Raw genomic sequence first — 23,448 nt, 5'->3', positions numbered from 1 at the left:
AGGGAAGCCCAGGATGAATTTTATAGAAACCCAAACCTTGATGTATCACAATAAAGTTTCAAAATATAAATAACTTAAAAAGCACACAGAAATTTGCAGCTTGCTCACAAAGGCAGGACAATCAGACTGGCAGCATGAATGCCGGGAAACAGAATAACCTTCAGAGGACTGAGCCTAAAACAGCAAGATGGAGGTGTTTAGGACACACAGTGAAAGGTGCCGGAGTCACCGCCACTGTCATCAGTCACAGGACACGCAGCCTCTGCAGGCCAAGAAGCTCACGGCTTAAAAAGGATTTTCTGGCCTGTGAGCCAAACAACCAGAAGCTGAAGGTGGCTAAAGCAGCAGCCCAGGTGGAGACTGGGAGGCCAGGCCCAGGAATCCCATGGAATCTGCAGCACTGAAGTGGAGAAGTAGCCCCATGGGAGATAAGCATCCCCCAGATCTCCTTCCAGCAGAGCAAGGACAATGTCCTGGGTAACTTCCTGGCCTTTGCCTCTAGCATCTAGCTAGAAATCCATCAAACTATATAAATGGATAGAGAGGAAGAATTGATACAAAGAAGCACCTGTTCCACAGAGGAGCACGCCTGCACACAAGGGCACTTGTGCCTTTTAGCTCAAACACCGAAAGCAGTATAGGAATCGTCAATTTCTTGCATCAATCTAATACAAAAAAATTCTTTGAATAATAAGTGAATTAAGTATCATATTTCCCTAAAGCTATCTGGAAGGTCAGGGATTTTACTGATGAAAAAAATGCAGTAAACAGTTATTTGTAACCTCTTGTGTGAAGCGGCAGCCATCCAGGTAGAACACTGTCACTACTAATATCTGGGCTGCTTTTTAAAAAAATTTTTAACACTTAAAAAAAAATTTTTTTTTTTTTTACGATGTTTGGGCTGCTTTTAGGATGTTTTTTTATTCAACATTTTACCAAGAATATCAGTTAATACAATAAGACAAGAAAAAGATAAGAGGTATAAGGATTGGAAATATAGAAATACAATTCATCACTATTGGCAAACTGTATGTTCTTCCTGACTGAAAAAATCTAAGAGAATCAAATGTGAAGCCAATATAAATAGCTCACCAAGATCACTGAATTCACAATCAACATACAAAAAAAAAAAATCAACAGAATTTCCTATATATCAGCAATAACCATTATTTAAAAACCCTGTAAGGAAGATTCTATAACACAATACACATCATGAAAGAATATATATATATATATATATATATATATATATATATATATAAAATGTTTAACTTCTATATGGCAAAAAATTTCACAAAAACACATCGTGAAAGAATACATATGTAAAATGTTTAACTTCTATATGGCAAAAAATTATATCAAACAAATAAAGTCGAAGTGACTGACTAGAAGATATTTACAATGTATTTAATCAACAAAAGGCTAATTCCAAGATATATAAAGAACTATAATTCAATAAGAAAAATACTTGGGACTTCCCTGGCGGTCCAGTGGTTGGGACTCCACGCTTCCACTGCAGGGGGACATGGGTTCAATCCCTGGTCAGTGAACTAAGATCCCACAAGCCACACAGCGTGGCTGAGAAAAAAACTAAATAAAGAGAAAATCTGGGTAAAGGAAATGAACAGAAAATAGAAAAAGTTAAAACCTAAATGGTCAAGAAATATAGGGAAGGTCACTCAAACTTATATTAGTTATTGGGTGAAAATTATAACTATTAGGAATCATCTTTTTAAAATCAGGTTGGCCATAAGTAAGAAATCTCATAATATGATGTGTTGGCAAGACGTAGGGAAAGGAGAACACTCATACTTGCTGGCAGGAGTATAAACAATGGTTCCTCTCTCTGGGGAAAAATTTGGCAGTGCTTGCTAAAATGGAAGCTATAAAACAGTTTAAATTTCTATCTGTAGCAAAATTATGAGTAAAATGTATTACATCCATAAAAAGAAAAACTATATAGCAATTCAAGAAGCAAGTTAGTGCTATATCCATTAACCGGGACCAGCTCAAAAACAGGGCTGAACGGGGGAAAAAAGGCTAAACGCAGATTCAGTGCTGTATGATACCAATTCACAGTAACGACCGTAAGGAACCTAAGAGTGTGTCACAGGAAAACTATGCAAGACCTTTTTGGAAAAAAGATAAAAGTGTTCTAAATTTTTCTTAAAACCTCAATAAATGGAGACAGACAAAGCCTGATCAAATTAGTTATGATTCTCCTTGGCCCCATGTAATAGAAAACCCAAAATAACAATGGTTTAAAGAAAAGTTTATTTCTCTCTCGTGTATAAGAAGTCCAAAAGTTGGCACTACCTTTGGTCTGAACAGTACTGAGTGGTTCATCAAGGACTTTCATCTGCTTCATCTCATTAGATCCCTGTAATAACCTAGTGAGGGAACGAGACAGGCTAACACCATTTCGCAGATGAGAAAACTGAGGTTTCGGGAAACCTGTAACTTGCTTGAAGTCACATACTTGAGCCCAAGCCAGTCTGACTGCCTGCGGGTATTCAACGTGCTCTCCCCTAACTCACAGCCTCCTGCTTGGGTTGGTGGGAAGCCCACGTCCTCAGACCCAGATGAACACTCAGAAAATTCTTTCATTCCACATAATCTGCTTGAGGCCTTTGGGCAATATTCCTAGAACGGGAAATATGGTAACGCAGTATAATTGGGCATGTCACACAACAGTGCTTTGGTACTTCCAAAAATGTGTATCTTGAGAAAGCACTGACGGGGACTGAATCAGTCTCTGCTCCCACTGTAGGACTGGTAACGGTGAAGGCTCACCTCTTTTCCGATGACAGCATCTGCCTCTGTCATTAACAACATAAAATGTTTTTGTCCTTGAGTGGGTTGCATTTGAACTCACTTTCTTCCAGCTATATTTTTTTGTCAATCTTTATAATCAACTATAATTACATGTGTATTGATATCAAATAATATTAAACAGTGATTTTTCAGGACTTTAGAACGAAGTAGATTTATCTGCTCAGTGTTTTGAGATCTAATTAAAAGATTTCTGAGGAAATTATTTTCAAACTTGGGAATTTTTCTCTTTTAATGTCCTTTCTTCCATAAGATGAAAAGATGCCTGCACAGCCAGTGTGCGTTTCTTCAATACGATTGTTTTAGATGTGCATGTGCAAGAAAGTAAATAGAAAAGGGCGTAAACTTCTGTTTTTTCCAAAGCTCATAAACTTGCTCTAACATGCCCAGAGCTGTAGTGTAGAAATCTGTTAAATTTTGTGTAAGTGATAATTTAAGTAATCTCCACAGTCATTGCTGAGCAGGTAATCACATTCTCAGCATGTGGATATATCAGACTATATTTGTTAACGAGTAGAAGTTGAACTTGTTTTATTGGCCATTTGGATTTTTTTGGTGTGTTCTTTATTGGAGTTCTTTAGCTTGGCTAGATATTAACCCTAATGTTTCATGTTATTTGTTGACTAAATACAATGAAAATATCTTCCCGTAGTCAGTTGCTTATGTTTTGGGGAAAGAGGGGTTACAGGTTTGAATTTTTTATGGAGTCAAACTTCTTTTTTGGGTATTTGCTTTGTGCATCTTGTTTAAGAAAAATTTCCCCCTCCGAAGAATACAGGCACATGGTTTAGAGATATTTCTCACTTAAGTTTTTCATGTACCTGGAATTTATTCTGGATATTGTGAAAGGACCAAACTATTATTCTGTATTTATTCTCTCAGGTGGTGCGGCTGAGCAAGCAGGAACAATCGAAGCTGGAGATGAAATTCTTGCCATTAATGGGAAATCCCTGGTTGGGCTCATGCACTTCGATGCCTGGAATATTATGAAGTCTGTCCCAGAGGGACCTGTGCAGTTAGTAATTAGAAAGCACAGGAATTCTTCATGCAACAAGCACTGGTAGTGACACTAGTTGCGCTTGTCACATTTTTTATTAATCAGAATCTCCTTTTCTCAGTTCCCTTCTTTCTTTAGCAAATCAGAATGACTTCTCTAAACAATGGGTTCCTGAAACAACACAGAAGCGCTGGTGTGGCAAGGACGATAAAACAGACAACTCTCCAGTTTTTTACTCATACATGAAGCAGCAGCAATGGAGCTGAACTCAGAAACCTTCTGCCTGGATCACCTAGGCCAGGAGGGTTCCTTCTGTTCCAGTGCCTGTCCCATGACACCTTCTATGTTTCCTGATGGGGACACAAGATGCGGCATGCCCTTCGTCACTTGAAACGTTTAGTGAGACCTCCGCATCCTTCTGGCCACCTCTCCCAACACACTGCATCCTGGCAACTAGGGAGGCTAACAAAGTCTGAAGGGCAACACAAGTGTCACAACTAAAAAGGACTACAGTTTTATATAATTTTGTAAGTAAGTAAATGACAGAATGCTTTTAGGCGCACTCAGTGGAAGGAGGTCTGTATGTTATCCTGAAAAGAAAATGAGACTTGAAAAAAGAAAATCAATTATGACCTAATGGTTAGGCTGAGCTCAGGAATTATCCAAAAATGAAAAAGCAAAATACAGAAAGTGGTATTTTTAGTGAGTGTAATGTGCAACGTATGGCTGCATAGTTTAACTAACTCAGTGGTTATTGATCACCGTGAAGTGTTGATCACGATCGAAAAGTGTACGTCGTAAGGCAATTTTACGGGAATGCAGTTCTGATAAACTGTACTAAATAGCTGTGAAGTTTGCTGCTTAGAATGAGCAGAAAGTTCCAGCTCTGAAATCACCTTGCGTCTAGTTTGGAACTTGTCTTGAATAAATATTTGAATTCAAGACTGGTCAACAAAAGAGCAGGCAAAAATATCATTGTCACTGAGTTTCCATTTCTATATTTTATAGATCCAACCACTAATTTAAAGTTTTAGAAATCAATTATCTTTTTAGTGTCCTTGGATTTATAATCCCAACAGAGGAACTTAAAATAATCCTTTTAGGGGACTTTCTTTTCTTTGGCTGATTTTTTTTCCCCTTTCTCTTCTCAACAAGCTTAAGAAATGTAACATTTCTAAGCACTGGATCTATTTTCCTGACCTGGGTATAATGGCATAGCTCTGCAGTGACTGAAGTTTTTGCTCTTTTTGTTTTCCTGTTTTGCAAATTCTTCCTTTTGCCAAAAATGTTTCCCAGCAGAACACTGTTGTGACTCACGCTTGCTTGTGACACTCGTCCCAGCTGCCCTCCTTCTGAAGCACAAGCTTCTTCTCAGTAACTGTTCCCATTCCACGTGCTCTTCCTCGTCACAAAACTGGCTCTTCTCCCTCGTACTGTACCTTCTTTTCTTGAAACCCAAATGCTCGTCAGCTTCATTTACCAAAACATAATAAGAAGGTGGAAAACGAGGGTGAGTCAGTCTTTCAAGGTAAAGGAGCAGAACTGCATAGTTACAAGCCACATCCTCAGTGGTGCAGGCCAGCTGAGTCCTGGGAATACGGGTGAGGTTGCATACCTGCGTGCATGGTGACGCTAAGGTTTTATGTCGGCGATTTCTTTAATTAACCTATTTCTGAGTGACTAATCCCAGTAAACCTCTGTGGAGTTGGCCCAGAGAGGTTCTCAGATGGGAGTGAAATATCTGGCTGGTGTGAGCCGAGATTTCTCATTTTTAAACAGGTTATACAAAAGAGAATGTAGTTCAGGAGTTAGCTAGAAAGACCTGATTAATTTAGCTTCTACTTTTCACTACTACAGTTCCAAGTAGGATACTATAGGCAGTCAGTGCAAGGTGCATGCTAGATTGTTTTTAAGTCTCTGGGGTCAGCTTTGTGGCTTCTGCTTTCTTGCCTAAATGATGAGAGACACTTTGAAGTCAACACTGAAAACGATTTTTTGCCTCCACTCTTCCAGCTGTGCCTACATAGAAATGCACAGCCCTGTGTGACAGACAGGAGTTTCTGAAGCAGCAGAAGGGTCTCCTTCTAAGAGTTCCTAATCCCCTTATCTGAAGCCTGCAAGGGTAGCCCTCTGGTCACTGGACTATATTCAAGTCATCAGCCATTTCCAGTGGACCTTGCCAGAAGGGTTCCCTTGGAATTTGACAATTGGAATTGAAGGGAGGAAGCAAAAGCTACACTTTGACCCTAAGATAGGAAGCTATTTATTTGTCGTCAGTGTTCAAGGCATGACTAGTATTTCTAATTACTCTAATAAACTCCCAAACTTCCTGACATGAACACTAATGGTATTGTCCTACTAAAACTTGCATTGTTTTGGTTTTTTAACTGGTCCGTCATCCACAATAAGCTATGATGGTAACTGTGTTATAACATGTAAATCGTAGTTACAAGCATATACCGTGAAGGTTGAAGTAGGCTGGGTTTCATTTCTATTGTCCCATACACAGCTCATTTAATTTTAGGGTTGACTTTTAGTTGGCACCACACCTGTTGTATGATATTATACATTATCCTTTATTTATGTAAAATAAAATGCCTTATATATTATTAAAGAGTAAGTGCAATAATATGAAATAGCCTGTACATTTTTAAAATGTTGTCACCAAGTTATGTAAATCCACGTCTCTATAAACAACCTTTTTTAAGTAATTTTAAAAAAATAAACACTGTTTACTACTTGTTTTTTTGTTTGTTTAGTTCTGCATCTATAGAATAACCTTTTAAACCATCAAGCTAAGAAATGGTGATCACCTAAATGGTGAGAGGGACAAAGGCAAAAGAAGTCAAGTCAACCACTCTTCTTCCGTGGCCACACCCAGGATCTGACACAATCCAAACCCATTCCACCTCTGAGATCTTAAAATCAAACATCTCAAGCCTTTACGACCTCCTGACCTTCTGGAGCTTACTCCCCTTCCTCCTGGTTCTGCTTCAATTTCAACAGGCCCTCCAATCCCTAGGCAACTGGCAATTTTCTCCACTTCAGAATGCCCACCCGTGTTTCCGTCCCTTCTCTGTCTATTTAGACTAGAGCCCACGGTAGAGGACAACAATCGCCCTCCAGCCCATAGGCGCACGGCTCCCTCGCCCCGTCTAATCCAGGATCCTTCCAACCAGCCAGCCTCTTGGTGCCTACGTGCCTATTCCTAAAGAAAAATCCCACAACTACTCGTAGTGATTTGCTATAAATTCATGGCTTCCGACCTCAACTGGACTCTGGATGCTACTTGGCAATTGTTTCCTTGTCAGTTTTTTTCTCTCATTCTTCAAAATGAATACATTCTTCATTTTTCCTAAGATCCCTACCCATTCACCACTCCCTCCCCGCAAATACTTGGATGATCTGGGATCTTATTTCACAGAGTGAAATAAAAAGCATCTATTTTAGGCTGTTTTGGTTTTCAGATGCAGACGCCAAACTAGAGTAGCCCAAGGGAAAAAGGCAAAACGGCATCTCACAGAAACCCCAGAACAGAACTCAGTATATGACCAGGCCTCAGTGACGGGAGGAACTCGGGGGCTCATGGGTTGTCACTCAGTGCCCCCCACTGGCAGGGCTCCACTGCTGTTTGTGGGTCTGTTTCTGCAGACCCGCTTCTCCCTCCACTAGCTGGCAGCCTTATCCCCAATTCCTCACACCTTTACTTAGAAACCGATGAATGCTATTTTGCTATAATTTTAGCCCCATTCTATATCACAGAATTTCTCTGGACATACAGGCTGCTGCCTGCCTAATTTTCCATATATCCTCCAAAAATTAAGATTCTGATTGGCTCAGTCCACTGCTACACTTGGGTAGAACTTTTTCCTGGGGGAGAGTTTTAATACACTATAGAAATAGCCACAGGGACTTCCCTGGTGGCACAGTGGTTAAGAACCCGCCTGCCAATGCAGGGGACACGGGTTCAAGCCCTGGTCCGGAAGATCCCACATGCTGCGGAGCAACTAAGTCTGTGCGCCACAACTACTGAGCCCATGTGCCGCAACTACGGAAGCCCACGCGCCTAGAGCCCGTGCTCTGCAACAAGAGAAGCCACCGCAATGAGAAGCCTGTGCACCACAACGAAGAGTAGCCCCCGCTCGCTGCGACTAGAGAAAGCCCACATACAGCAATGAAGACCCAACGCAGCCAAAAATAAATAAATAAATTTTTTAAAAAAAGAAAGAAAGAAATAGCCACAAACCCATTCTATGAACGTTGAAGGATACATACCAGGTACAATAAATAAAACCTGAGACCAAACTGAAGGAGAACAATGAAATGGGATACAATTCTCTCTGAATGTGAGAAAGCAAAGATGGTATGAAATGAGAGTTGTGAAGAATATCAGAATGTCACCAAAACCCTTAACTTGAAGAAAGGGAATTACAGAAGGTGAGCCCCAGAAAAAGCAGGAAGCACCCAGAATTAGAGCCATTTCCACTCCTCAGAATGGTAGGGAAGGTGAAGTTAAAGGGGAGGCTCATTTTGATTTTCCCAGGCACCTGGTCGGCCTCAGCAGGTCAGAGGAGTTAACAGGGAAGGAATGGTCTGATCTGAGGGGAGCCCCTACCACATACGTTCCTGAAACGAAAGGGCTCAACTGATCCATTCAGAGATCAGCAGCCTCTGCTCACCCAACCCCGTAAAAGCCACACCAAGCACCGATCACAGCCTTCTTCTCGATCCCCCCAAAGCAGCTGAGTAGATCTGAATAAAGATTAAAATCATCTTGTATCCAACTTTCCTCTCTCATCCTAAGGGAGGAGCTGAATGATGCTTAAACACAGAGCTCTGAAGTATCCATTACTGACCAAATGGCAGGCTTCAGGAGAACCCCACCTTCCCCATTAAACAGGCTCAGCAAGGGCCCTTCTCGTGAATACCAAGCCGGGAAAGGTGGGGGGAGGGTGTTGAAACATAGTATGCAAAAGGCAGATAAAAAAAATAATTTGGACAACTACCTTAGGAATCAAAAGAAAATTATAAACACAAACTGCTTCATATTCTCAATGCACTCAAAGAGAATGTGGCTTCTAAGAAGCACAAGATCAAAGAAGAGATAAGAAAATCAAATGAGATTAATGTGGATCTGGTAGAACTAAAAAGAACCTGAGGAGACCACCTTATAAAACCAAAGCCGTATAAGCATCAAGTCAAATCAGATTGCAGAATACAAGTCAGTGCCATTGAAGATGAACTTGATGAACTTGAAAAATGCTCAGAATACAATGAAAATGGGCAAAACAAATTTATAAATAAAATCCTAATTAAATGTTAGCCAATGAATCCAATAGTACAATAAAGAAAATACCAAGTCTAAGTGATGTTAACTCCAGGAATGCATGAATTTGGAATTAAGAAATCTATAAATGTAAATGTAGAATGTAGTTCATTATATCAGTAGGACACAGACACACACACGCAAATCCTGTGAAAGACATACTTTTTTAAAAGCCTGCTTCAAACTCTTAATGGAAAAACTCCAGAATCATTCCCATTAGATTCAGGAATACACACAAAAATGATGTTCACTGCTGTTATTGTTGGATAACAATATTCTAGAGGTACAAGCCAGTACAATTAGACAAAAAAATTTTTAAAGAGGTATAAATAGAAGAAACAAATATATCATAGTGTGCACAGATATATCTGGGTACTTGTAAGCACAAACACAACAATTTAAAAACTTAAAATATTAGAATTCAGTAAATTGGCTATCAGAAATCATCCACCAAAACAAGAGCTTTCTTATTTATAAATAATAACCACTTAAAACATATTATAAGAGGAAACACAATAGTAACTAAAAATACATTTAACTTTGGCAAGGACTGGCAAGACCTAAAAGAAGGCTTCCCTGGTGGCACAGTGGTTAAGATCCGCCTGCCAGGCTTCCCTGGTGGTGCAGTGGTTGAGAGTCCGCCTGCCGATGCAGGGGACACGGGTTCGTGCCCCGGTCCGGGAAGATCCCACATGCCGCGGAGCGGCTGGGCCTGTCAGCCATGGCCGCTGGGCCTGCGCGTCCGGAGCCTGTGCTCCGCAACAGGAGAGGCCACAACAGTGAGAGGCCCGCGTACCACAAAAAAAAAAAAAAAGAATCCGCCTGCCAATGCAGGGGACGTGGGTTCGAGCCCTGGTCCGGGAAGATCCCACATGCCGCGGAGCAACTAAGCCCGTGCGCCACAACTACTGAGCCCTCACGCCTAGAGCCCACGAGCCACAACTACTGAGCCCACGTGCCACAACTACTGAAGCCCGCGTGCCTAGAGCCCATGCTCTGCAACGAGAAGCCACCGCAATAAGAAGCCCGTGCACTGCAACGAAGAGTAGCCCCTGCTCGCCGCAACCAGAGAAAGCCCGCGCGCAGCAACGAAGACACAACACAGCCAGAAAATTAATTAATTAATTATTTACTTTTAAAAAGACCTAAATGAATTACAAAATTCTATTAAGGGACATAAAACCAATAACTCGAACAAATGGGGAGGTTTAGCTTATTCTGGGATAGGATGACAACACTAAAAACCTCAACTCGCCTCAAGCTAGTTTATAAATGTAATATAATTTCAACAATGATCTCAAAATAATTTTTTAACCTGAAAAAAATTATTCTAAAGTCCATTTGGTAGGATAAACATGTAAAAATAACCAGATTTTGAAAAAGCATAATAAGTGGGGGATTAGCCCTATTACAACATCATCAAAAAAACTACTATAATTAAAAGTGTCTCCTCTTCCATGGACAGCCAAACCACTGGAATAAAGATGACAGATTCTGAATTCAAAGAAAATTCAAAGGGGCATTCTAAGTCAGTTACAGAAAACACAGATGATACAATAGCTGATTTTGGAAAAACTGGCTAAATATTTTAGGGGGATAAAAATAGCTGGATTCCTTGCAACAAAATCCTTCACAACAAAATAAAATTCCAGAGTCACCATACATAAATTTAAAAGCAAGAAAGGAAAATAAAAACCCATCAAAAGAGCTAAATATACTGTTTTAATCAGAGAGTGAATATGAGGCTAAATGCAGAAGCTATAAAGCAAAAGACTCATAATTTAATGAGACTACATACAAACTAAAAACCACTGTGGGCTCTCCCAGCAGATTCAGGCAAGATAACACAACAGTGACACAGTTTGTTTTTTGGCCGCACCGTACAGCTTGCAGGAATCTCAGTTCCCAGACCAGGGACTGAACCTAGACCACGGCAGTGAAAGCCCAGAATCCTAACCACTAGGCCACCAGGGAACTCCCCAACATAGTTTTTTAATTTCCTCATATCCCACCCATTTCCCCTTCCCCACCACTAACACCACACACATACAACCCAGACCAACTAGTATAGAAAAACCACGGTAAACATCTACAACAAAACTAGGTGTGAAAGTACCCTCACAAACCCCAGAAGGTACGAATGAGCAGGAGTAAACTACTAACAGCAACAAGACCAATTTGGTATCGGAATCTGTACAAGGAGGGTAGAGGGAAGCATCAGGGCCTCTGATACCCCTAAGACACACACACACCCTGACACCCTCACCCTCGGCCTCATAATCAACAGGGAAGCCCAGAGGACCGACTGGATAACGGCCCCTGAAACCTGAATCGTTTTTTCACTTTCAAAAATGATCAGCCAATGCCCCACACTGAGGAGAAGCTACTGGGAACAGAATCGAAACTGAGCAAGATAAGAACAACAGAGATCAAAAAAAAAGAAGGTCCAGATAAAGGTGGCTGAGAGTGGCAGAACCAGATCTCAGAAAGCAAGCCGCCGTATTTCTTCACACTCAAAAACAGAGGAAGGGGGTCTAGAGAATAAACACAGTTAGAAAAGCTACCCTGACCTGCATCTCCCTTCTAAAACAGGAAAGGTAATTTCATGTAAACATGGGCAACAGAAGACAATCTAGGTCAAATCCCATACAAAGTTATCATAAGAGAAAAAGAGCATGAGGAGAAAATACAATCCCTAGAGACAACAAAAGCACACCAGAAAGACATACCTAGGGAACCAATGAAAATTATAATACCTCAAAATGAGTTAAAATACATCAGGAAAATGACACAAAATATGAATGATATCAACAGAAATTAGAAAAATTCAGAAATTGGTTATTAAAACTCAGGAAAAAGTTAATTTCAGAAAAGACTAAACTAGAAAGATCATTCACAGTAAATAAACAGGATGCCTTAAGAGGAAGAGAAGAGAAAACAGGTAAAACATTTAAAGATCAATAATAAAGAAAAGGGCTTCCCTGGTGGCACAGTGGTTGAGAGTCCGCCTGCCGATGCAGGGGACACGGGTCCGTGCCCCGGTCTGGGAAGATCCCACATGCCGCAGAGCGGCTAGGCCCGTGAGCCATGGCCGCTGAGCCTGCGCGTCCAGAGCCTGTGCTCCGCAACAGGAGAGGCCACGACAGTGAGAGGCCCGCGTACAGTAAAAAAAAAAAAAATAATAATAATAATAATAATAATAAAGAAGTCAAGCAGAAGTGACCCAAAACAACATACATAATAGCAATCCCCAAAGAAGAAAGCCTAAACAAGGGAACAGAACAATTACTAAAACTTTAATTTTCCTGAAATTGAGAATAAAAAAAGACGATGCTACATATTGAAAGAACACACCAGGTACTTGGGAATACTGATCCAGAACAACCAACACCAAAACATACTGCAGTAACATCACTGGCAAAAAATCAGGGGAAAAAAATCCCGTGGACTCCAGGCAAAAAAGAATAAGGCATTCATGAGGGAAAGAAAATCATGTTATCATCAGACATTGACAGTGATGTTTTAAGCCAAAAAGAACATACTTAAGATACTAAAAAAAAAAAAAAAATGTGACCCAACCATTTTATCCAAACAGAATTTCAAACAAAAGGCTGCAGATAAACTGTTATCAGCATACGAAAACTCAAGGTATACTAGTCTCACAAGCCCTTCCAGAAGAATCTACTAACAAACGAGCAAGACAAGCAGAATGACTGGATAGATGACATAAGGACTGGTGGTGAGCATTAAGCATGTATCTACTTGATTAGTTAAGACTAAAGCAAGAGTTAAAAGGGAGAGATTATAGTATATAATGATGATGTTCTTACAAAGCAGATGCAGCGCCAACTACAAAAAGCAGAGGCACTGAACTGTACACTTAAGTATGGTTGAAATGGTAAATTTTATGTTACGTATATTTTACCACAATAAAAAAGGAAGAAATAAAGTACCCTGTAAGTTTACACCAATACTTCTGATTCGAATTTAGAACTACAAGGGTTTTCTATCTTCTGTCTTAAAGCTATAGCTCTACTTTTCCATATCAAGAATCCTACTTCTCATCAAGGAAAATGATGATGATAAAAGAATGTTAATTTCCACAAGTTCAGGATACTTAAAGAAAATTAATCAGTCACCTTTGGAGAATGCTTTGGAACCAAGTCTATTTTGAAAACTGGTAAATAAAATGTAGAAATTCTCCTACCTTTCCTTTATGAACTGTACTAAAAGGTATTGTAGGTAAGGTGAAGTTTCTCTTTATAGAAATATTTTAGCTAATAAACAAAGAAGAAATGATAACAGTTAAAATATCACCACATGCAACCTCAATAAATCATAGGATCTAAGAACTGAACAGCAAGATTGCTATCACAAACCATCACAAAAAAGAGAGACACCACGTGCTTCCGGATGAAAGAACACACCACCACCGATGAAACAGGTGCCTACACAAACCAACCCGAATCTGACAGAGCCTCAGATCTAACGCCCAATTCTCAGGAAGTAGAGGTCAATAAAACACATTAAACGACACTATGTGGATACTACAATCAGCAAAATCCAAACAACAGGACAAGGGATCCAATTTTATCAACAAATATTCCTCAAGGAAAAAAATAAGAGATGAGGGAAAGAACTTATAGATTGAGAGAAACTAAAAAAGACATATAAAATGAAAAATGAAACAGAACAAAATTATTAAAGATGAATACTGGGTTGGGATAGAGACTTAAGGGAGGTTGTAATTAGGAGGAAGCCTTGAACGGCTTCTGGACAGCTGGCAAGGTTCTATCTCCTGGCCTGGGTGATGGCTGCAAGCATGTTCGCCTTAAGATAATCCACTAGCCTATACATTAATTTATGAGATTTTCCATTTGTATTTTAATCATAAAAATTACATGAAACCTTTATATACACATATAATTACACATATTGTTCATGATTTTTATATTTGTTATATTTAATCATACCTCCCCAAATTTTTATGAAATATATATATATATCCCCAAAACTGAATACCATGCTGATCTCTTTAGTATGATAATTAAGGTCTCCACAGATTCCATGCTTAAGCACTACTGCACCTTACACTTTTCTGAATTGTTAAAAAAAAAAAAAGGAAAAAAATACTTACCATATATACCAACTCCAAAGACTGAGAAAAACAATTGCATCACAGACACAGGGTTAATATCCACAATATATGGAAAGTCCTGGTGAATCAATACATAAAAAGATCAATACCCTAAATTAGAAAAATGAATAAAGAACATGATCAGGTAACTCACAGAAAAAAAAAACCAAATTACCAATAAAGATAGTAAATGATAATCAACCCTTCGATAATTAAAATAATTTGACCATTCTCCTCACTATTACCTTGGCAAAGACCAGGATTGATGACACCCTCTACGGTATTAGCTAAGGTGTGGGGAAACCAGCATTCACGTTATTTGAAGTGGAACTTAACATGAATCTTAGAAAATCTGGCTTTATCTTTTACATTTTCAAGGCATAGTCTTTGAGCAAACTTACTTCTATTAATTCCTCCTATAAAAATCAAATATAAAGATATGTACAAAAATATACGTTACAATGTCTGTAATAATGAACATGAGAAGAATCCAAATGTCCATTAATGGGAGAAATTATACAATGAAGCCAAAAATGATTAAAGAGAATGATGTGTGCTTATTCTGAAAGTTCTCTATAATGTAAGTGCAAAAAGTAAATTGCACACCAGTATATAATGATGCTAGTGGGAATCACAGTTATACCACTGCTCTATCAGGAGTAATTGCCTACATAATTCTAATATTGGGCTGAGGAAGTATGGGTATCAATCTAACTTTACCATCCATGCCTCTTTGAAGAGTAAGTAGCCTGCAAGGTGACAAACCTTAATATCACTTCCTTACTTGGTGCTATTAAAGAACATACGACATTCATGCAGAACTTACAAGAATCAGGGCTATCATTCTGGGACCCAGTGGGCTGCAATGAATTAGAAATTACCTCAGGTTGTCAGTCATCTTGATCGGGATGAAAGTGAAATGGAACAATGTTATCTGACAATATAAATATCTGCATTTAAGATGGAGAGGCCACTGAGTTGGAATTAAACTTCATAAATACCTCACATAGACTTGTGACTAGTGGTTTCCATGTTCCTGGGGCAAGAGTAGCCATGCATGGCAGTCATCGACTCCTGTCATCATCAGGCTGGATGTCATCACTCATTGGTCCTATATTGCCACTGAACCACATACCAGCCCCTCTCACTTTCCTTCAGGTGGTGGCCAAATTCAAGGGTTTGTCATACTTTAAAAAAGTATTGTACCCACCTGTTTGCAAACGAGGGGAAGAACTGAGTAACGTAATGCATCAGAGGCCACGAGGCAATCTTGCTTCAGCAGGCCAGGGATTTCTTGGCCAACTGACATCTGATGATGCTTCGTTCTCCTGAGAATATATAGAACTAGTCAACTTTTTCACCCCCAAAAGATAATTTATGTAAGTTATACCAAGATATCAGAATAACACAGGGATATCCTTTTATCATTGTATTTTGCACCACCATGAGAATTTTTTGCATGCCCGCTATTGTGGTTTTTGTCTCTGTTAAGGAAAAGAAGCCCCCTCCTAGTCCCCAAATAAGAAAGGAAAAATTATGGTTGAATGCCATTACTGTTTTCAATCACTTCAGGATTAAAAGCTCAAACACTTACCAGATAATGTGAGACTGGGCAACCCCTCCTCTCCAAGCCTGTTCTTCATTAAATGAAGATAGTAATTGCAGTTTGGGGAGGTCAAAACAAGATATAAAATACTTTACTAGGCACAGAACATGCATTCAGGAAGTTTCCTTCCTTTCTCCCTTCTGTTACAGCATTGTTCCAGGCCAGGTTATTCTAAGGAACACTCAGCAATTAAACATATGAAGAAATCGATTTATTATTGCACAGTTAAGTTTTATTATATTAAAACTCACTGCCTGATTCTTGGATCTGAAGGCTTTTAACAAAAGTGGCATAAGCCTGCGGACATACTGCTCCTTCCACACAGAATAATGTCCCTGGAGTCACACCATTCCTGCTTGCAGAGAACTGTAAACAGCGGCCTTCTACAGGGAGAAGGAGTTCTAGATAACACCTTCCCCTCTGGACGGTACCACTTGTCCTCTCCTCTGGAGACACAAACGTGTACTGAAGTTGAGGTCACACATAGGTAGAGCTGACGGGCACTCTGCTCTGAAACAAACGCTGACAGAAGTTTGGGTAAGGCCCTTTCCTCCTTGCTTGAGAATACAGATGAGGCTTATAAAGCCAAGAGTACCTTAGAAACAACCATTACCTCATTTCTAAACTCTCTGCTGGAGGAAAACAGTAAATCTTCACCTAAAAGGAAATTTCAGGACATGGTATAAGTTTCAAGTATCCATTTTGTGGGAAGAAACTATAAATTAATACTTTCTATACTTAATTACCACCAGTAGTTATCATTTTGGGAGGTAAAGGAGGTTATTTTAATGGAGAAAAAAAATCTTTTTTCATGAGTTAAAACAGCAATTGGCAAACCAATGCCCATGGCCAGCTGCCTATTTTTGTAAATGAAGTTTTACTGGAATACAGCCTCACCCATTTATTTGTATTGTCTATGGCAACTTTCATTCAGCAGAGTTGAGTAGCTGCAATACCATATATGGCTCACAAAGCCTAAAATATTTTCTTAAAATATTTTCTATCTGGCCCAGTAAGAAAAAGTTTGCCAACCCCTGCGTAGAAATACTGCCATACTAAACTAAGGCTAAGTAAAACTTCATCAGAAAGAAAACTAAAACCACAATAATCAGAATACAAAAATACAAATGACATGCTTGCTCTGATTCAGGCACTTTCAAGATCATAGTTTATTTATTACTTCAGATAAAAAGATAGTATACATATTAGGGAATCCTTTAAAATTCAACTCTAGAGTTATACACCATCTAGTACTTCTGAATTGAATGTTAACCAAAAAAGTCTCTAAACACCTGAAAGCCCCACTAGTAACATGAACTATGGTAATAAAAAATTTGACATTTAATTTGTTCAATATATAGTATTTACATTATGAAACCAATGGTGATACGATAAACAATGATAAAGAAATAGTAAAAATAAACTCTAAAAAGCAAAGGTTTATATTCTTACAATGTGCTAATTATCATAATTGTATATAAAAATTAAAACATAGCAGAGCTTTCTGTTACAAAACTCTTAATCATCTGAGTTGTAGTCGTTACTTGCTAACGATTTACATGCAACATCTGCTAGTGCTGACATCTGATTTTTTTCCCCCAAGAAAGTGTGAGTAGATATTTATTTAAGAGCAGACATTAATTTACTTGTGGACAGAAAAAGATAAAACTGTACTCAAGATTAGTACTGGTCACAAGCCTCTTCTCTACAGAAATGATAAAAATAATAAGACTGAAAAAAATTCCAGAAAGGAGATGCATAGGCAGAGTACCATGAATGGCACAGCTCAAAAAATCTTGGGACCAATTAGACACACATGTTTTCTCTCTCCTTCAATGATGAGAGGTCTATTTTGCCATCAAATTACAATGACTGTAGCAAGTAAGGGGCACCAGGTGTACAACTAATTAAACCCTGCAAAATACTAAGATGGGCAGTGGTGGCCAGAAGAAGGAACAACTTCTATATAATTCAAACTATATACAGCATAACTGGAATGCAGCTCATCCCAAACTGGCTGTGTGAAACAATTGGACCTTTATGATTTAATAGTTAAAATTATGACAAGTGTAATAATACAATAGATTTACATGGAAAGCAAGATCCAAGGGGCACTTTATATTATTTACTGTGTATTTCAATTTAAAAATAATTTTGCTAAGTATACATCTCAACTGAGGTCTATGTATAAAATGTCCTAATAGATACAGATATTTACCTTTGGTGAGTTAAAGGCCTTTTTGTGACTTCCATCTGAATTGCAGGCAGAATGCGAGATGTATATGCACATGTGGGAGAAACTCAACCTGAGGTAATCCAAAAGATGTGCGTGTGAGGAACCTGGAGGTACTCTGACAGTCAAAGCACACCAGAACCCAAACGGGCAACAGTGAGGATGGCAACGAGCAATGGAATGCCAGTATGGCGGTGAAACTTTTTTCACAACAGAAAGAGGAAGGCCTCTCGTACCAGCAGAATCCTGCATACATACACAAAAGAAAAAGCCACCCACCATTTCATAGAACAAAAGCCAATTATAGTGTGGGAAGTACAAACTGCAGAAAACCAGGAGTCCCTGGAAGAAAAACGACTGGTTCCCGCGAGAGAAAGGAGGACGCTCGGTTCTGTGCAGGGTCACTTGGTGAAGGCGGCCACCACCGCCCACAGCACCTCGTTGGTGCTGGCCTTCAGACACTCCACCTCAGGGTCTAAGTCCAGGAGCTGCCGCACCCGCTTGGTGGCTAGATCGTACTGCTCGTCCAGGAGGGGCGCGAACGCGTTCTCCAGGACGTCCGAGGCGTGGGCCAGGTAGATGAGGGCCAGCAGGCGCTTGTCCATGCGGTGAGGGTCGTTCACCCATTTGTCGAGAACGGCTTCCTGCACCTTCTTGATGAGGCGCTGCTTTATGTTGTTGTTGGTGAGGGGATGTGTCGTCATGTCAAAAAGAAGGAAGTTCTGTTTCTCGGTTGTCAACACGCCCTTTTCTACTAGGTTTTTAGCTAATCGTTCCCGCACGTTTCTTAACTGATAATGCAATTTTAACGGATTCCATGTCTCACCTAAAAGAAAGATTCCCGAAGTTAGAAATGACAGGTATTATCTGCTAATCTTATTAAATTTTGTACTGTTAAAATGAACAGCAACATTTGACTTTTTTTCCTCCAGAGAAACAGAAGAAAATCCAACTATGTTTTCTTGCCAACTAAACCATGAACCCCTTGATGGCCAGGCCTTTGGTTTCTAAGCACCTGGCACATGATTTTCAGGCACAACAGTTACTCAAGCTGAAAGCGGTCTCCAAACCAGTTCCCCTAATGCGGAATAAGCCAAATATCAATATTAAATTATGTTTGGCTTCTCTCTAGCTACTGTCAAAAAGCAGCCACTAGCAAAATATAAGATTTCTTTTCTGTAAAACACCCATCTGCAACAAAAAGAGAAAAGAATTAAAAAGTTTCCTGATTAATAAGTTATTCCTGAACTGCTACATATACCTGACCTATAAAGCTGGGAAAGCCTGTTTAGGCAATCCTATTCTTTGCTGACAAATAATATAAACCTAATTATAGAAGGACAAAACATTTTCATCATTTTAATCTTGTCATCTATGCATATTTCCCTTTGAGACAGAAATGCTTAAAATAAAACCAAGGGACTTCCCAGGCGGTCCAGTGGTTTAAGACTTCACCTTCCAATGCAGGAGGTACGGGTTGGATCCCTGGTCGGGGAGCTAAGATCCCACATGCCTTGTGGCCAAAAAACAACAACAACAACAAACACACACAAAAATGCCCAGAAGCAATACTGTAACAATTTCAATAAAGAATTTAAAAATGGTCCACATCAGGGCTTCCCTGGTGGCACAGTGGCTGGGAGTCTGCCTGCCGATGTGGGGGATGCGGGTTCGTGCCCCGGTCTGGGGGGATCCCGCATGCCGCGGAGCAGCTGGGCCCGTGTGCCATGGCCGCTGGGCCTGCGTGTCCGGAGCCTGTGCTCCGTGGCGGGAGGGGCCACAGTGGTGAGAGGCCCGTGTAGCGCAAAAAAAAAAAAAGGTCCACATCAAAAAAATCTTAAAAAAAAAAACTAAATATTTTTCACTAAAAGTTTTTTTCTTTATAGAAGACTAGAAGGAAATACATCAAAATATTAATCTTGATTATTTGGGGGATTATATGTGACAAATTTTCTTTTTTGTACTTTTTGTATTTTCCAAATAATCTCCAACGAACATGTAACTATTTGGGTAATTTGAAAAAAATACTATAGTAACTTTCTAAATTGGGACATGTTAGAGATCAACCACCAGCACTTTTATTATATGCAAAAGCTGAAATTTTATAATATTGAGAAAAAACAAATTGTACTGTCTACTACAGCAGCCATTAACTATATAGGGCTATTAAATTTAAATTAATAAAAAAACTCAGGGAATTCCCTGGCAGTCCAGTGGTTAGGACTCCATGCTTCCACTGCAGGGGGCCCAGGTTCGATCCCTGGTCAAGGAGCTAAGATCCTACAAGCCCTGCGGCACAGCCAAATAAATAAATAAGCAGGGAAAACAACTCAGTTCCTCAGTTGCCCTAGCCACATTTCAAGTGCTCAATAGCCAAGTGGGGCTAGAGGTTACTGAGCAGACATCACAGAAATAAAACATTTCTATTGTTGCAGAAAGCTCTAGTGGAAAGTGCTGCCTTAAAATGTATTAGTATTCAAAATTATTTTGCCATATGACTTAACACTGAAGAATATGGGGCTATGATTGAGTAATCAGTCTTGGACTTGCCTTCTGGAGTTAAACAATTAGAAATCTGCATAAAATATATGAAACAACTGTTCAGATGCTAGTCAAAAGGCAGTCCAGAGCCGTGACCTTTGAGAGAAACCTCACTGAGCCCTACTACTGCCCAAGCTTACTACCCAAAGACACATGCCAGGCAGCAGAGCAGAACAGAAGACCTCAAGTAGAGCACAGGACTCACACTGTGTAAAAAGGCAGAGAACAGAGCTGGGGGAGGCTAAGGCAGCTGGACTATGCAAGGCAGAGAGCACTGGAGAAGAGGGGACTATGCAGAATAAGAGCTCTAGAAATCTGCGTGGTGTTCGCTTGAGTCTGGCTAAAAACAAAGCCACATGTGTTATGGTGAGAAACTCCACAAAACAACGTAAAAAAAAAAATCAAGGAAGTTGTAATGTGAACAATTCCAAGAGTTCACACAGGGCTAGGGAAAATTTGAATTGCAATTAGACTCAGTGGAAAGGTCTCACTGAACACCCAGGACATTCAGGAAGGATTCCAGAAGGATCACATCTTAGTAATAGGGCTAAACTAGCCCTTGAGTAAAGCCTACTCCAGACCTGGCCTAACAAAGCTTACAAACAAACTGATCCACAAGTAACTTAACTGCCTAGCAAAACAAATTTCAACAGTTTTTAAAGACAAACAAAATTCAGCACACAACAACATAGCATTCACAATGTCCAGCATCCAATAAAAATTACTAGACTTGTGAAGAAGCAGGAGAATGTGACCCAAAACTAAGGGGAAAAAAAAAATCAACAAAAACAGTCAAACAGGGACTTCCCTGGTGTCTTCCCAGTGGTTAAGACCCTGCACTTCCACTGCAGGGGGCGCACGTTCGATCCCTGGGTAGGGAACTAGGATCCCGCATGCCACACAACCAAAAAAAAAAGTCAACCAAATCTGACCTGACCCAGGAATGACAAAGACAATGGCATTAGCAGACAAGGAGTTTAAAATGGCTATTATAAATATCTAAATAATTTAAAGGAAAACATGAGCACAATGAAGGGAAAATGAGAGCTTTTCTTTTTTAAAGGCTAAATGATCTGGAACTGCCATTTTACATTTTGTTATTCACGCTGTAAAACCAGGGACTTGAAAAAAAACTGTCAATTAAATAATGAAGAAATGGTACCATGAATCATTATGAAAGTCATCTTCTACATTTAAAGAAAACATAACCACGACTTCCCTGACAGTCCAGTAGTTAAGACTCCATGCTTCCACTGCAGGGGGCACGGCTTCAATCCCTGGTCAGGGGACTAAGATCCCACACGACACGAGGCACAGCCAAAAAGATTAAAAGCAAAAAATAAAAATAAAGAAAACAAGATAACCTTTTCAAATTAAAAACCCTGGCAAATCAGCTTCCACAAAAAGAAAAACAATCATTGCATTCAATTTCCTTGATAACTTCAAAAAGTAAAAGAGCTGAAATATATTTGGGGCCCTATTAGATTTTAAAACTTAACAGTATAAAAGAAAACTATAACTCAATAATAAATGAAATTCTACTTACTTTCAATTTCTGGTGTTAAATTAGCCCACACCTACATTTAATGTTAAGAAATCATTAACAAAAACAAAAAAAGAGAAATCATTAATAGTTACTTGATGAAGCACTACACAGCATAATAGGTTATGAGAGCAAGCTCTGGAGCCAGACTGTTTGGATTTGAATTCCAATTTGGTCATTTCCTAGCAGTGCAACCCTGGGCAAGGCTTCTTACCTATTCCTCTGTCTTTTCATCTGTAAAGTGATGAAAACAACTCTTTCCAGCTCACAAGGGTTATTATGAGGATTAAGTTAAAGACATATCAAGTTCTTAGAATAGAGCCTGGTACATGGTAAGCTCACAATAAATGTTAGCTATTATTATTTATCCATGTGCAGAATCAGCACTTTGGCAGAAAGAGTTTATCCTATTTATAATGGTCTAAAAAAATCATACTAGGTACTGAGAATGCAGACATTAGTAACACATATTTCTTTTTTTAAAAATTTATTTATTTAATTTATTTATTTTTGGCTGCGTTGGGTCTTCGGTGCTGCACATAGGCTTTCTCTACTTGTGACGAGCAGGGGCTACTCTGCGTTGCGGTGCACGGGCCTCTCACTGTGGTGGCTTCTCTTGTTGCGGAGCGCGGGCTCTAGGCACGCAGGCTTCAGTAGTTGTGGCATGCAGGCTTAGTAGTTGTGGCTCGCGGGCTCTAGAGCACAGGCTCAGTAGTTGTGGTGCACGGGCTTAGCTGCTCCGTGGCATGTGGGATCTTTCCAGACCAGGGCTTGAACCCGTGTCCCCTGCATTGGCAGGTGGATTCTTAACCACTGCGCCACCAGGGAAGTCCTAGTAACACACATTTCTAACTCTAGAAATTTTAAATCAAATGAAGGGAACTTTCATAATATAACAACTAACTGTACTTAGCTGGCTAGAATAAGATGAAAATAGGGTCATAAAAACAATATGAACCAAGAGCCCAGAGGAATAAGAAATTACTTGAGTTTGATGTTAAGGGCATGCATCTTTCAAAGGTTAGTTATGACTTTCATTTTTCAATTGTTGTACCAACACACTGTCTCCCCAATAAATGCCTGCTGTAACTTTCACCCGACAGTTTGGGTTTTGTTTTGTGTTTTCTTTTCTTTCTTTTTTTTTTTGCGGTACGCAGGCCTCTCACTGTTGTGGCCTCTCCCGTTGCGGAGCACAGGCTCCGGATGCGCAGGCTCAGCGGCCATGGCTCACGG

General features: G+C 39.7%; 2 protein-coding genes across 2 annotated transcripts in view; one reads left to right on the top strand and one right to left on the bottom strand.

The window, feature by feature from the left end:
- The window catches only part of PDZD2 (PDZ domain containing 2), a gene marked incomplete at both ends in the record, with an annotated part of 241,666 nt that extends 237,770 nt beyond the window's left edge, over positions 1 to 3,896 (top strand). Inside the window, one exon of the mRNA XM_079701985.1 lies at positions 3,715 to 3,896. Coding sequence (XP_079558111.1) covers positions 3,715 to 3,896 — 182 coding nt within the window. The remainder of the gene's footprint in view (positions 1 to 3,714) is intronic.
- Positions 3,897 to 18,532: 14,636 nt separating this feature from the next.
- GOLPH3 (golgi phosphoprotein 3) overlaps positions 18,533 to 23,448 on the bottom strand; it is a gene marked incomplete at both ends in the record, with an annotated part of 51,552 nt that continues 46,636 nt past the window's right edge. Inside the window, one exon of the mRNA XM_079703445.1 lies at positions 18,533 to 18,957. Coding sequence (XP_079559571.1) covers positions 18,533 to 18,957 — 425 coding nt within the window. The remainder of the gene's footprint in view (positions 18,958 to 23,448) is intronic.

Source organism: Hyperoodon ampullatus, assembly GCF_949752795.1.
Source record: "Hyperoodon ampullatus genome assembly, chromosome: 4".
Taxonomy (NCBI): domain Eukaryota; kingdom Metazoa; phylum Chordata; class Mammalia; order Artiodactyla; family Ziphiidae; genus Hyperoodon; species Hyperoodon ampullatus.
The sequence above is the reverse complement of the archived record's forward strand: the minus strand, read 5'-3'. Positions and strand labels throughout refer to the sequence as shown.